This window comes from Lepidochelys olivacea, assembly GCF_965140295.1.
Source record: "Lepidochelys olivacea isolate rLepOli2 genome assembly, chromosome: 14".
NCBI lineage: Eukaryota > Metazoa > Chordata > Testudines > Cheloniidae > Lepidochelys > Lepidochelys olivacea.
In genome coordinates, this window is record NC_140424.1 from 2,517,150 (window position 1) to 2,529,984 (window position 12,835).

Sequence of the window (12,835 nt, forward strand, 5' to 3'; positions counted from 1 at the left end):
TCTTGTCAAACAGACCCATTAATTTATCAAGATTACAGGTCTTGTTGATAAAGGCAGCAGTATTGACATAGTATACTTAGATTTCTCCAAGGCATTTGACTAAGTGCTTGTCCACACGGAGACTTAGTGTGCGGCAAACTGGGATGTAAATTTACAGCACACTAGACTGCCATGCATGAAAAGTTCTGTGGTGTACTTTGACAATCCGCTATTTCAAAGCGAACTTTTAGTCCATGGTAGCAGGGCCATACAGTGACTTAGTGGGCTGTAGATTTACACACTGCCTCCAAGCGGACAAGCCCTTAGGACCACATGACATTTGTATTAAACTTGAATCATATGGAACTAACAGGACACACATTAGATGGATTAAAACCTGTCTCGCTGACAGACCTCAGAATGTAGTTGTTAATGAGTGATATCAATGAGCTGAGCTGTTTCTATCAGGGTCCAATAGGAACTTGGTCCAATGCTATTTTATATTGTTATCAACAAGCTAGACAATGATATAAAATCATTGTTGGTAAAGTTTGCAGATGACACGACGATTGGTGGTCAAGTAAAAAATGGGGACAGGTTACTATTCATGATCTGAATCACCTGGTTAAATGGTCACAATCCAACAAAATGTATGTTAATACAGCCATATGCAAGAAAGTACATCTAGGAACAAAGAATGCAGGTTATTACTTGCAGGATGGGAGACTGTGTACTGGAAACCAGTGACTTAGGTAGATAATCACCTCAACATGAGCTCTCAGTGCAATTCTGTGATGAAAAGACTAATGCAATCCTTGGATTAGCTTTTGCAGTGTGGAGTGTAAGGAACTCGATTTATTCAGTTTATCGAAGAGAAGACAAAGAGGTGACTTGACCACAGTGTCTAGGAATTACATGTGAAAAAGACTTTAAGTGGGGTGGGAGTGGGGCTTTTCAATCTTACTGTTAAAGCTGTAACAAGATCCAGTGGGAGGAAGCTGAAGTTGGACAAATTCAACCTTGAAATAAGATGTAATTTCCTAGCAGTAAGGGTGATAAAACATTGGAACAGCTTATCAGGGGAATTGGTGGACTTGCCTTTCCTTGAAATCTTTAAAATGAGATTAGAAATCTTTCTAAAATATATGCTTTAATCCAGTTTCTGAGAGAAATTTTATGACCTGTGCTCGTTGGGGCAGCTAGCCTTAGAATCTGTGAATCTTCCTGTTCATCCTCTTCCTTCATAGGCCTTTGGAACAACATGACTACGTTGCCCTTAACATGCTCATAAGACTTGAAGCTTTGCAATAAGATAAATATAATCAAATCCCATGCTTCAGGGCTTCAGCCCGTTGGCTGCAGGTGTCAGGAAGGAATTTTTCCCTTGAGGCACAATTTTTCAAATGTATTTGGGTGATTGATGCCTTACTCTGAAGCATCAGAGATTGACCACAGCTGGAGATGTGAAGTGGTACAGAGAATCCTCTTTCCTAAATGTCTGGCTGATGTGTCTTGCTTACATTCTTAGGATCAAACTGGTTGCCTGGGAATTTCCTCCAGGTTAAAATAGCAAAGACTTTAGGGGATTTACACCTTCCTCTGCGACATGGAGCCTTTCTCGGCTAGGGTCCTCTGGGTTTGTCTCACCTAATCAATTCCTTGCCATTTCAGGGGTCTCAGGCATTGGCCCCTTCTGTCCTCTGCCTGTGACACACAACAGTATGGTCTCTGTAGGACTGAAATGCTTTAGTCTAACTAAAGTAATTGGGATTAATATAGGGATATCTGAGTGAACTTTACTGACCTCTGATATGCGGGAGGTCAGAGCAGATGATCTAGTGGTCCCTTCTGGCCTTAAACACTATGAAAATATGAAAAACTTGTGAAATCAGCACTTTGCCAAGGATGATGCTGGTGTCAGGCATACTGGCAGTTTGGCCAGTGCTGACTTACCTCTTGCCTGAGTAACTTGCCTCATTTCAAGGGCATTAATTTCCCTTCTGTTATATACCCAAAAAAACACTGGATGTCTTTTGAGCAGTTGCTTGATAATTAGTCACTTCTGGTAGATTTCCGAGTCCCTCCCTCCATAAAACTTCTGTTACAGTGTAGAGCTTAACAAGAATGAGCCCTAAGATCTTTCAGCAATTTCCCTATGTTTTTCCTTGGCTCATTGTATACATATCACCAGCACAAATGTGTCTGATCTGTGTACAACAGATCTCCTTAAACAAGGTAGCCATGCAAAACTCAGATCAGAGTAGGATTAATGCAGATAAGACCACCCTTCAACAGTACATGTTCTGACAGAATTTCCAAGTTTAGAATTCTGAAGAGAAGCTTTATCATGACCCTGTCAGTGTATCCATGAGTTCGGACTTGCAGGACCTGTCAACAGGAGTAATTGATGAAGCATATTAGCATGCCTAATAGACTGGAAGCTAATCTTCGAAAGGACTTACTCAGCACCTTAAAAGTGTGTGCTTTAGGGTTATGTGTCATGTTAGAGCTGTGGATATTAATAAGACAGAAAAGAGAACATCAAAGTTCATTTTTAAAAGTATCTGTTCCTGTTCAAACAAGAGCAGGCACAGACTCGTTTTCTAGTTATGTAGATAGTTAATATCAACATTTCTTGAAGAGTTTTGTGTCTGCCAAACTGTGTAAGTACTAAGAAGCAGTCATACGGTGTCGCACGTGAGCAACAAGATGCCAGACTCCATCAATGCCAGTGGGAGCTCCATGTTTTCGTTACCTTTGAATTGTGCTAGAAATGTGCCAACTAACTACAGGTCTCAGCAAGCAGAGGAGTTGTAATGTAACAAGTTCCTCCTACCAATTTACAGTCAGTCCAGGATTAAGTTATTTTTTCAGTTTATAAAAATACACCTGTTGTGCCTTATAAACACATGGGCCAAAAAGTAGAACATCAATACGTCTGCCTGCCTTTTAGATTACAGGGAATTTGGTCTTTGTATATAAGTAATATGCTGACTGCGATCGTGTGGTGTGTTGTGATTCTGGACTACGGCTGATGTCACCACTTTGCATGAGCACGAACTGGCCTCCTGAGAACTGAAGAGCTATTGCATATTAACTAAGTCAGTTTGGTATCTCTATAAGTTGTCCATCCTCTAATAATCAGCTGTTCAGACTTCTCCCAGTATTATAGACTCATATCCCAGGATGACCTGTCTCTCACTTGTTTCTCCAGGCAAGCTTGGGACCTCGCAGTTGATATTTGCCTTTCCCAATTACCAACAATCATAGAGGAAGGAACTGCATTCCGGGTAAGTTACTGAGGCATTGAAATATGCTGTGTCCAGTTTAAGCCATTAGTCAATGTTCCAGCCCTATGAAATCTCCTTTTTTACTAAGACTTGAATTCTTGCGCCAAGGAACTAGGACTGGGTGGAGCTTACATTTCCTGGGAGATCATAAACTACCAATCATCTCATTTAGAGGCATAGAATTAGGATCAGTTTAAAATCTTTCATTAGCCGATAACATTTCTGAATGAGTGAATGCACTTGAATTCAGAGACCTTACTTGTACAGGCATATGGAGTGATATGTGCAGATATACTTTAGAACTCTTTCTTATTGAGATGTCATAATTAAGTTGGGGTGAGGGTTTCTTCTGTTCAATGCCAGTTTTTATTAGTTTAAAAATTGGTGGGGAGGAAGAAATTCTAACTGGCAGAAACACGTAGATTCTAGGTCTGGCCTCTGGCATTTCGGAAAACTCAGCAAAGTGAGCTTTCTACTAATACAGCACACCACTGTGATTTTTACAATTCAATAATTTTTAATAACCATGTAGAAACCTGCAAAAATGAATTGTTTAATGGAGGTGTCTTCAGATAATACGGAGCAAAGTCGTACTCGGTAAGTTTGGGGGTATTTTACACCATTTCTTTAAAACAGGAAGTGACTTGGTAAAAATGGTCTCATTAATGAGATTCACTACATTTGTTGTTGCCCTTTCACTTATCTCAAGCAGCGAAGAGCCTGAATGTTTTAACATAAAATTTGGCCCATATTCCTTTAGATGGGATGGGTTTCTCTTGATGTTCCTCTGATGCCTCCTGAATGGAAACCTTTTAATAATGACTATTACAGTCTGGTTGGTCGTAATGTTCTGATAGACTCGAGGATGAACTCCATTATAGTCACTGGAGGAAAGTAAATATGGGTTTCCTATATGGGATTATTTTGGTTTTTGAGGTACCTATGGCAGTTTTCAACTCCAAGAACATAAGAGACTCTGACAAAAGGAAAACCCCGTCTTTCCCAGCTAACGTTTTTATTTGCTCTTAACCCCAGTTTTCTTTCTCATCTGATCTATCTCCTCCTTTTCCAGGAACAGACGTAGGTGTTTTTTACTTTTTCGTGCTCTGTTTCAATGACCTTTCCCAAAAACTTATTTAATCAATCTGACCCATTGTTTGAAATAGTTCTACCTAAATTCCCTGCCTACTCCTAGTTTCATAATTTTTAGATGATGAATGATACATTTAATTTTTGATTAGTGATAAGTTGTTGTCATCCATGTTTAAAAACAAATCTAAAGAAGCACAGATACATTTATACCTCACTCTGAGATTCCCAGTGTGTTTCTGTATTGTCAGTCTCTCTTGACTGTAAGCTTCTCAGAGTGGGATGGTGGTGCCTTTGGTAACCTCCACAGAAGATTATCTCCGCAGCAGTTTGACTGGACCTGAGAGGGAGCAGCTTGCTGTCAGAAAGGCCAGAAAGAAGGTGGGTATGTCTGCACTGCAACAAAACCCCCGTGGCTGGCTCACGTCACCTGACTTGGGCTCACGAGGCACAGGCTTTGGGGCTATAAAGCTGTAGTGTAGATGTTCGGGCGTCTCAGAGCCTGGGCTCCAGCTCAAGCCCAAACAGCCGCTCTGTAATTTTATAGCCCTGCAGTCCGAGACCCAGAGACCGAGTCAGAGGACTTAGGCCAGCTGCGGTGTTTTATTGCAGTGCAGAAATGCCTGGAGATTGCTGTAATCAAGACAGAAGAAACAGGTCTGGATGAAAGTTGAAGTGTTGTGGACAGAGATAAATGGGAGACAAACCGCAAGGCTTTTTTCTAGAGCTAGGATCCTAATGTAAGTTTATAAGAAAAGCAATATAGCTACATAGCAAAGCTGTATCTCAGCAGGTATAGCAGGATCTGATCTGCAATGCATCCAGATCCATTACAGTGACTGGCTGAGAGCCCAGTGTGGATTTATGAGAATAAAGTACTGCATTTGCTAGACTCCTTTTGTGATTGAGCTGGTTCAGAGAGAGTAACTCTGATGACAATATGCAAATTTGTGTGGTGTTAAACTAGCTATTCCCATGCAAACTAAATGGCCGTTAAAGTTGAAACAAACTATCAGAAGAGAAATCTTTGCCTAGCCCTATTGCAGGTAGTTTGACTTTCAGGACAGGCAGTTTGAATAGATTCCAGAATATAACCTCAAATGTGTCCTAGGATATGGGTCTTGAATGATACTAAGTATCCAGGGTGTGGGGGTATAACTTTTCGTTTACATTTGGATTTCAGCCTTCCACACACACGTGGAATAAAACCACTTTTTACAGTAATGCCCTTGCATTCCATGCATAGTATCAAACTGCATTTTCTCAGTAGATTTACTGGCTGAAGTTGTATCCAAGTGCCTGAATGCAGCACAAACACTTTGGCTCTTTTGGGGGTGAAGCTGGTAAATGCTCACCCACCCTTTAATCCCCTTCTCTTTTCTGTGCATGCTCTGTATTCTAAAATAGCAATAAATGTAATCGCCCGCATTCTGGCCTGCAGTGTCCCCTGCTATTGCAGTTCTGTGACACTGCTCTGTTAGTGCACATAATATGCCACTGTGGCAGTCCTGGGCTTCTGAAAACTGCCTGCTGGTTGGGCTGACTTACAGTGAAGAGTGGGCATGTTTCAGGGGTGAGATGAGATAAATATCCACCAGGGACTAGGTAAGAAGTCAGCAAACTCTATTCACTTTACAACCTAAGCAAGACAATCAGAAGTGAAAACAAGTCATCCTCCAAGCTCCAGTCAATGCCACGTTTTATGTCTGATGTGGCCAAGGCTGGCTGTATAGGTAGCAAGAGGAAGGAGGGTGTTGCTTAGTCAAACAGACATAAAGAAGGTGAAGCTTATTTTTTCAGTTTGGGAGGGGGTGGAAGGGGCTTAGCTTTCTACTGCGAAGCTTTGACAAATGATTGAAATGGAAGGACAGTTGAACATCCTTGATCCATCCCTTGTTTTCTGAATAAACATTCTGCTCTCCAACCTCTGCGACAAGGTTAGCTGCTGCCAGCCAATGCTAATCCTATAAGAAATTGTTGTTTAATGCAGGGCGGGGGTAAGTTTTATTAAGGTTAATCAGTCTGTTTCATAACAGGGCTGACAGAAACCGCAATCAGTGCCTCAGATGTCAAATGCTCCAGTGAGAGTCAGAGGATTACTGAGCTACCATTTGTACTCTGGTCTTTTTGGCCACTGTGGGTTTAGTTTCCAGTCCAGCTCTGGATAAAGTAATTGATAATCTCTTCTTCAGGGCTGTTTTATTTCAAAAGCATATAATAAAAAACATAAGCCACTGACTTCTGAGTATTCTCCTCTAGTCAAAGCTGGAAAAAGAGGGTTATCTGCTTGGGAGGAACCTATAGTCTAGGCGCATTCTTACAGGGAGGAAGCACGTTGGAGTTGTGTGTGCATGCACGCTTGAATGTGCTTGGAAGATTCTTTTTCCCAATGGAGTTCTATTCTGGAAGATGATGTGTCCTATAGCTGGCCCTTTCTCACAGCCCATTTGTATTGCAAGCCTTATGTGACATAAGTTAAAAGGAATAGTTCTTCCAAGAGAATCTAGAGCAGGGGATCCTGCCATGCTGACTGGCAAGTAGTCATGAACCCCTCAGTGTCACAGCTGAGTTAAATGGCAATGCATTTTGTGCTAATGCTTTACATCTTCCTGGTCCCACAGGGATTAGAATTAAATCCCAGACAAATGACTGATTTCCCCTGCAAAGAGAAATTAAGAGTATTGAAAATCCATGAGTGTCAAGATGAACTTGCCCCTTTAAGCCTACCCCACTCGCAACTATCAAGTACAGACTGATGATACCCTGCGCTTACCCTATATAGCATTTTCCACCTGAAGATCTGAAAGCACTTTACAATGAGGAAATGCCACTTCCGGTGTCTCCACTTTCTAAAACTTAAGTGTGCACTGGTCTGATCTGAATGAGAGTCTCCAGCAGCCGTGAGTTGCTCCTGCACTTTGTGATGGGTTACTCCCAGCACACAATAACAGGATTATAGGTTTCAGAGTAACAGCCGTGTTAGTCTGTATTCGCAAAAAGAAAAGGAGTACTTGTGGCACCTTAGAGACTAACCAATTTATTTGAGCATGAGCTTTCGTGAGCTACAGCTCACTTCCTCAGATGCATATCGTGGAAACTGCAGCAGGCTTTATATATACACAGAGAATATGAAACAATACCTATTCCCACCCCACTGTCCTGCTGGTAATAGCTTATCTAAAGTGATTTCCAGCACAAATCCAGGTTTTCTCACCCTCCACCCCCCCACACAAATTCACTCTCCTGCTGGTGATTTAGAACAACGCTTCCTCAGCTCTCGTCCCCTAAAGCCCCTACTCTACTTGCGCTATATTGATGACATCTTCATCATCTGGACCCATGGAAAAGAAGCCCTTGAGGAATTCCACCATGATTTCAACAATTTCCATCCCACCACCAACCTCAGCCTGGTCCAGTCCACACAAGAGATCCACTTCCTGGACACTACAGTGCTAATAAACAATGGTCACATAAACACCACCCTATACCGGAAACCTACTGACCGCTATTCCTACCTGCATGCCTCCAGCTTTCACCCTGACCACACCACACGATCCATCGTCTACAGCCAAGCTCTGCGATACAACCGCATTTGCTCCAACCCCTCAGACAGAGACAAACACCTACAAGATCTCTGTCAAGCTTTCTTACAACTACAATACCCACCTGCAGAAGTAAAGAAACAGATTGATAGAGCCAGAAGAGTTCCCAGAAGTTACCTACTACAGGACAGGCCTAACAAAGAAAATAACAGAACGCCACTAGCCGTCACCTTCAGCCCCCAACTAAAACCCCTCCAACGCATTATTAAGGATCTACAACCTATCCTAAAGGATGACCCAACACTCTCACAAATCTTGGGAGACAGGCCAGTCCTTGCCTACAGACAGCCCCGCAACCTGAAGCAAATACTCACCAGCAACCACATACCACACAACAGAACCACTAACCCAGGAACTTATCCTTGCAACAAAGCCCGTTGCCAACTGTGCCCACATATCTATTCAGGGGACACCATCACAGGGCCTAATAACATCAGCCACACTATCAGAGGCTCGTTCACCTGCACATCCACCAATGTGATATATGCCATCATGTGCCAGCAATGCCCCTCTGCCATGTACATTGGTCAAACTGGACAGTCTCTACGTAAAAGAATAAATGGACACAAATCAGATGTCAAGAATTATAACATTCATAAACCAGTCGGAGAACACTTCAATCTCTCTGGTCACGCAATCACAGACATGAAGGTCGCTATCTTAAAACAAAAAAACTTCAAATCCAGACTCCAGCGAGAAACTGCTGAATTGGAATTCATTTGCAAATTGGATACTATTAATTTAGGCTTAAATAGAGACTTGGAGTGGCTAAGTCATTATGCAAGGTAGCCTGTTTCCTCTTGTTTTTTCCTACCCCCGCCCCCCAGATGTTCTGGTTTAACTTGGATTTTAACTTGAAGAGTGGTCAGTTTGGATGAGCTATTACCAGCAGGAGAGTGAGTTTGTGTGTGTATGGGGGTGGGGGGGATGTGAGAACCTGGATTTGTGCAGGAAATAGCCCAGCTTGATTGTCATGCACATTGTGTAAAGAGTTGTCACTTTGGATGGGCTATCACCAGCAGGAGAGTGAATTTGTGTGGGGGGGGGTGGAGGGTGAGAAAACCTGGATTTGTGCTGGAAATCACTTTAGATAAGCTATTACCAGCAGGACAGTGGGGTGGGAATAGGTATTGTTTCATATTCTCTGTGTATATATAAAGCCTGCTGCAGTTTCCACGATATGCATCTGAGGAAGTGAGCTGTAGCTCACGAAAGCTTATGCTCTAATAAATTGGTTAGTCTCTAAGGTGCCACAAGTCCTCCTTTTCTTTTTGAGGATTATAGGTTTAGATCAAAGGAGTTGTCTGAAATTGTAGGGTGGACTGCCTCCCACATCTATTCTCCTTTAGGAAGGGTGTGTGGTGTAGAAAGGTAATTTATAAAGAGGAATTTAGGAGTGTCTAACTCATTTACTTCTTTGCCTCTTGTGATGCTTAGTTCCTAACCTCATTCATAAAGCAGTCAGTGTAAATGTACTGTCTCTTTGCCTCTCACTTTATATTCTGTACACAGACACACATTGCAATCTGAAACAGGCACCAATAACCTCAGTCTAATATGCCACAAAAATGGCAAATCTCAGACTGTGAGTAGACTGTGCATTTCTGTTGTTGATCTATAGGGATGCCTAGGCGGTCACCCTGTTTATAGGACCACCAGAGTAACACTTTTTGCTACTCGGAGTATTTAGCACTTCCACTCCTCTTTTTTTGGTTATCCTTCACACCATTTCCCTTGTGTCTAGGCTGCTGGAGACCAGCACAGTTCTCACTACAAATGCTTGAAAAGGGCAGTGTAACTGTGGAATACCTGTCAGAACATAAAGCAGTTGTTCTATTAACTCTCTTTAACTCTGTGGTCCCTTTGAGTAGTTTTCTATCAGAACACAGCCATTGTTATTGTTTTTAACCCAGTGTATGAATATCTCAGATTTAGAGAAAACTCCCCTACATTTTTTAGATGTTGCTACTCTGCACAAATTATCCACCAAATGTGATTAATTCCAGATTCCTTTGTTTAGGTTGGACCTGTGTACAGTAATCTCAAATGTTTTCCAAGAGCTGAGCAGTGTTTTCAGCCTTTTTTCCCCATAATAGCATCTCCTCTTGGATTCCGTTCTGTAGTACTCCGCAAGTCAGTTCCAGGCTTATTTCCCTACATTGCTACTATCTTACCCATTGAATCAGGGAATTCATTATTATAAATAGTTGTTTGCAGACTTGAAGCCCTTAGATACTCTGCCGCTCACCACCAGAATCAGTGGATGTGAGGGAATGAAGGGATTTTTTTATATAAAGGGAAACCCTCCATACAGCCCCAAAACTGCATCTTTGAATCACCCACCTTTATCAGAGGAGCTGTAAGCCAGCCCAGGGAGCATGAGACAGGGGCACATGTCTTTTTCATTCTTGCTCGCTTATTTTTTACCTTGGACTTGGCAAAGGCAGAGTGGAACTGCCTCTACAGGAAGATAAATTACCTGCTGCTATCTCTACTCTGCATGTGGAAAACCATGTTCATATTTTCCAAAAAAGCTTTTTACTCAAGAGATCTTCTTCCCCCACCTTATTCCTCCTTTTCCCCTGCCCTTTTTTAAAACAAATGTTTATATCAGGGGAAGCTGGCATATTTCCTGTGCTTTGTGAGGGTGCACGAGATCAGTGTTTGAGAAATCCTTGTTAGTAGTCATGTGCCTTAATTGAAAGGAATAGCTAGGAACAACACACAATACTGGTTAATTGATGCCAAAGCCTGCAGTCTCACTTGGTCTAGGGCAGACAAACATCACACAGGTGCACACCCTCATAAAGAGGACAGCGCAAAACTCACTTTCCTATTCTCGTTCCAACAGCACAGCCCGTTCTTTGCTGAGCAGCTGACAGCATTCCAGGTGTGGCTAACGATGGGAGTGGAGAACCGGAACCCACCAGAACAGCTTCCAATAGTTCTGCAGGTGAGTCGCCTTGGCACAGGCCAGGTAGTGAGCTAAGCTAGCTGGCATTGCTGAGACGCATGGGCACTCATGAGTATGTGTTTACGTGCATGTCTTTCCCTGCCTGCCTAGTGCTATGCTCTCAGCCAGATGGTGTTTGGGTACATAAATTACGTGGGCTCATTCAGGACTAATTGAACCTGATTGTGTGTTTGCTAGACCCTTGCTGATAAAGACACATTTGTCTTCCCTCTTTGTCCCCTCACCAGTACACCTTCAGAGAAGCATAAATTCTTGCTGCAGTCTAGTAGCACTTCAACAGCATCAAGCTCCCTCGCCCTCTCCTATTCAGCTGTGAATCAGCAAAGCTTTTTCACAGAATGATGCACTTGCTGTCCTGCTTCCTCCCTTATCTTCCCATTGTACCTGCTAGTTCTGGGAGGCAGGGACATTGTCTTCTTTCTAGATTTGCAAAGCAGGTGCTGCTGCAGTCTAAGTGACTAATGAATGGTTCCTGTATCTGTCCCCTAACAGGGAAAGAGGGGACAGATACAGGAACAATTACAGGAGAGTGTTCAAAGTATCACACTGCAGGTGTATTGAGAAGTAGCACAAGCCTGAGGCTCAGAAGGCCACCGCTGCTCCTCTGCACTCCTTCCTATCTGCTTGGGATGGTCTGAGTTCATCTACAGAAAGGGAAAAAATTAGTTTCAGAGTGAACTCTGGGGAACCCTAGGGTCTCATCTTAAACCAAGTTTCCTGGGGAGCAAAGGCAGAATGCCCACCTCCACCCCCAGATGCATGCTCATATACCCCCAAATGCAAATCCTCATGAAGGCAGCTTTGGTCACCTTTCCCTTAGGTAGAAAAATATATATTCCCTCCCTCTCAAAGGAATGGGGTCCTAGTCTTCCACATGTCCAAGGGCAGCTGCTTTCCATCCCCATAATGGAAAAAGATTCACCTTCCCTCTGACAGCCACTAATGTGCCCCATGACAGACAGCACCATCAATCTTTCTGAGACCAAATCTTAATTTTTCTGAGCCTCCAGAGGCTGAGATAAGTTGGAAAAGGAGATGTGCTGTTTATCTCTGTCACTGCAATGGAAGCAGGCATTATGTCCACTGCCTTCCACTGAATTAGTTGGCACTAAGAAGCTCTTCTGGTAATTAATCTTGCAACAGTATTGAGATCTCACCTGGTTCAGGACTATGCTTCCATCACCTCAAAGGGTGAGACTAGGGTAGAGCAACATGGCCAGTGTAAATGTTAAAACATTGATATGTAAGGAGGGTAAATTTGTTCACACACTGCTTTATAAACGGGGATTGTTGTTTGAGTTGTGATGTGTCGGTGAACGATTGGGAGGGGGAAAGGTGCACATTTCAACCCCCTCTTGAATGCTGCGTTGCGTAGATCTTATGTCTACGGAACTGCACCCCTGTGGCCTAAAGTGGTACATTGCTGCGAATGTATCCCCGGAGAGAGGGACATGTGAGTGCCACAGGCATGGTGCCAGACGTGAAACCTGGTTCTGCCGAGGACAGGAAAACAGGCCTTTTGTAAATGGTCTTTTATTGACTTATAAAAATTGCAGTCCATTTAGAATCACTGCTCTCTCGGGGGAAGATCTGACAAAGCCAGATTTCTGCTTCAGAGGAAAGTGAGAGGAGAACTTTACAAAGGGAAAAGATAGCTCATTCAGTCTGAGTCTGAAACAAGCCTGAGCAGTAGATTCGTAATCCTTGCTGAGGCACTTCTTTTCCAGGCTGTGAAAGTGCAAATGGACAGGATTAACACTTGCCCCATTGAGGTAAATAGAGATGCAGAGTGAGTTTTTGTTTCGTGCCGTGTTGCCCTGTAATAATGGCAGCTGTGCTGCCGCATTGACCTGATTTCTTCTATCCTACATTACTGTGGAGCTTTAATGTTAAAGCCTGGA

General features: G+C 42.9%; 1 protein-coding gene across 2 annotated transcripts in view; it reads left to right on the plus strand.

The window, feature by feature from the left end:
• The window catches only part of RPTOR (regulatory associated protein of MTOR complex 1), a 304,649-nt gene that overhangs the window by 192,715 nt on the left and 99,099 nt on the right, over window positions 1-12,835 (plus strand). For both annotated transcript variants that reach the window (XM_084646962.1, XM_084646963.1), the window contains exons 10-11: window positions 3,194-3,269; window positions 10,812-10,913. In XM_084646962.1, the coding sequence (XP_084503088.1) occupies window positions 3,194-3,269; window positions 10,812-10,913 (178 nt within the window). The remainder of the gene's footprint in view (window positions 1-3,193; window positions 3,270-10,811; window positions 10,914-12,835) is intronic.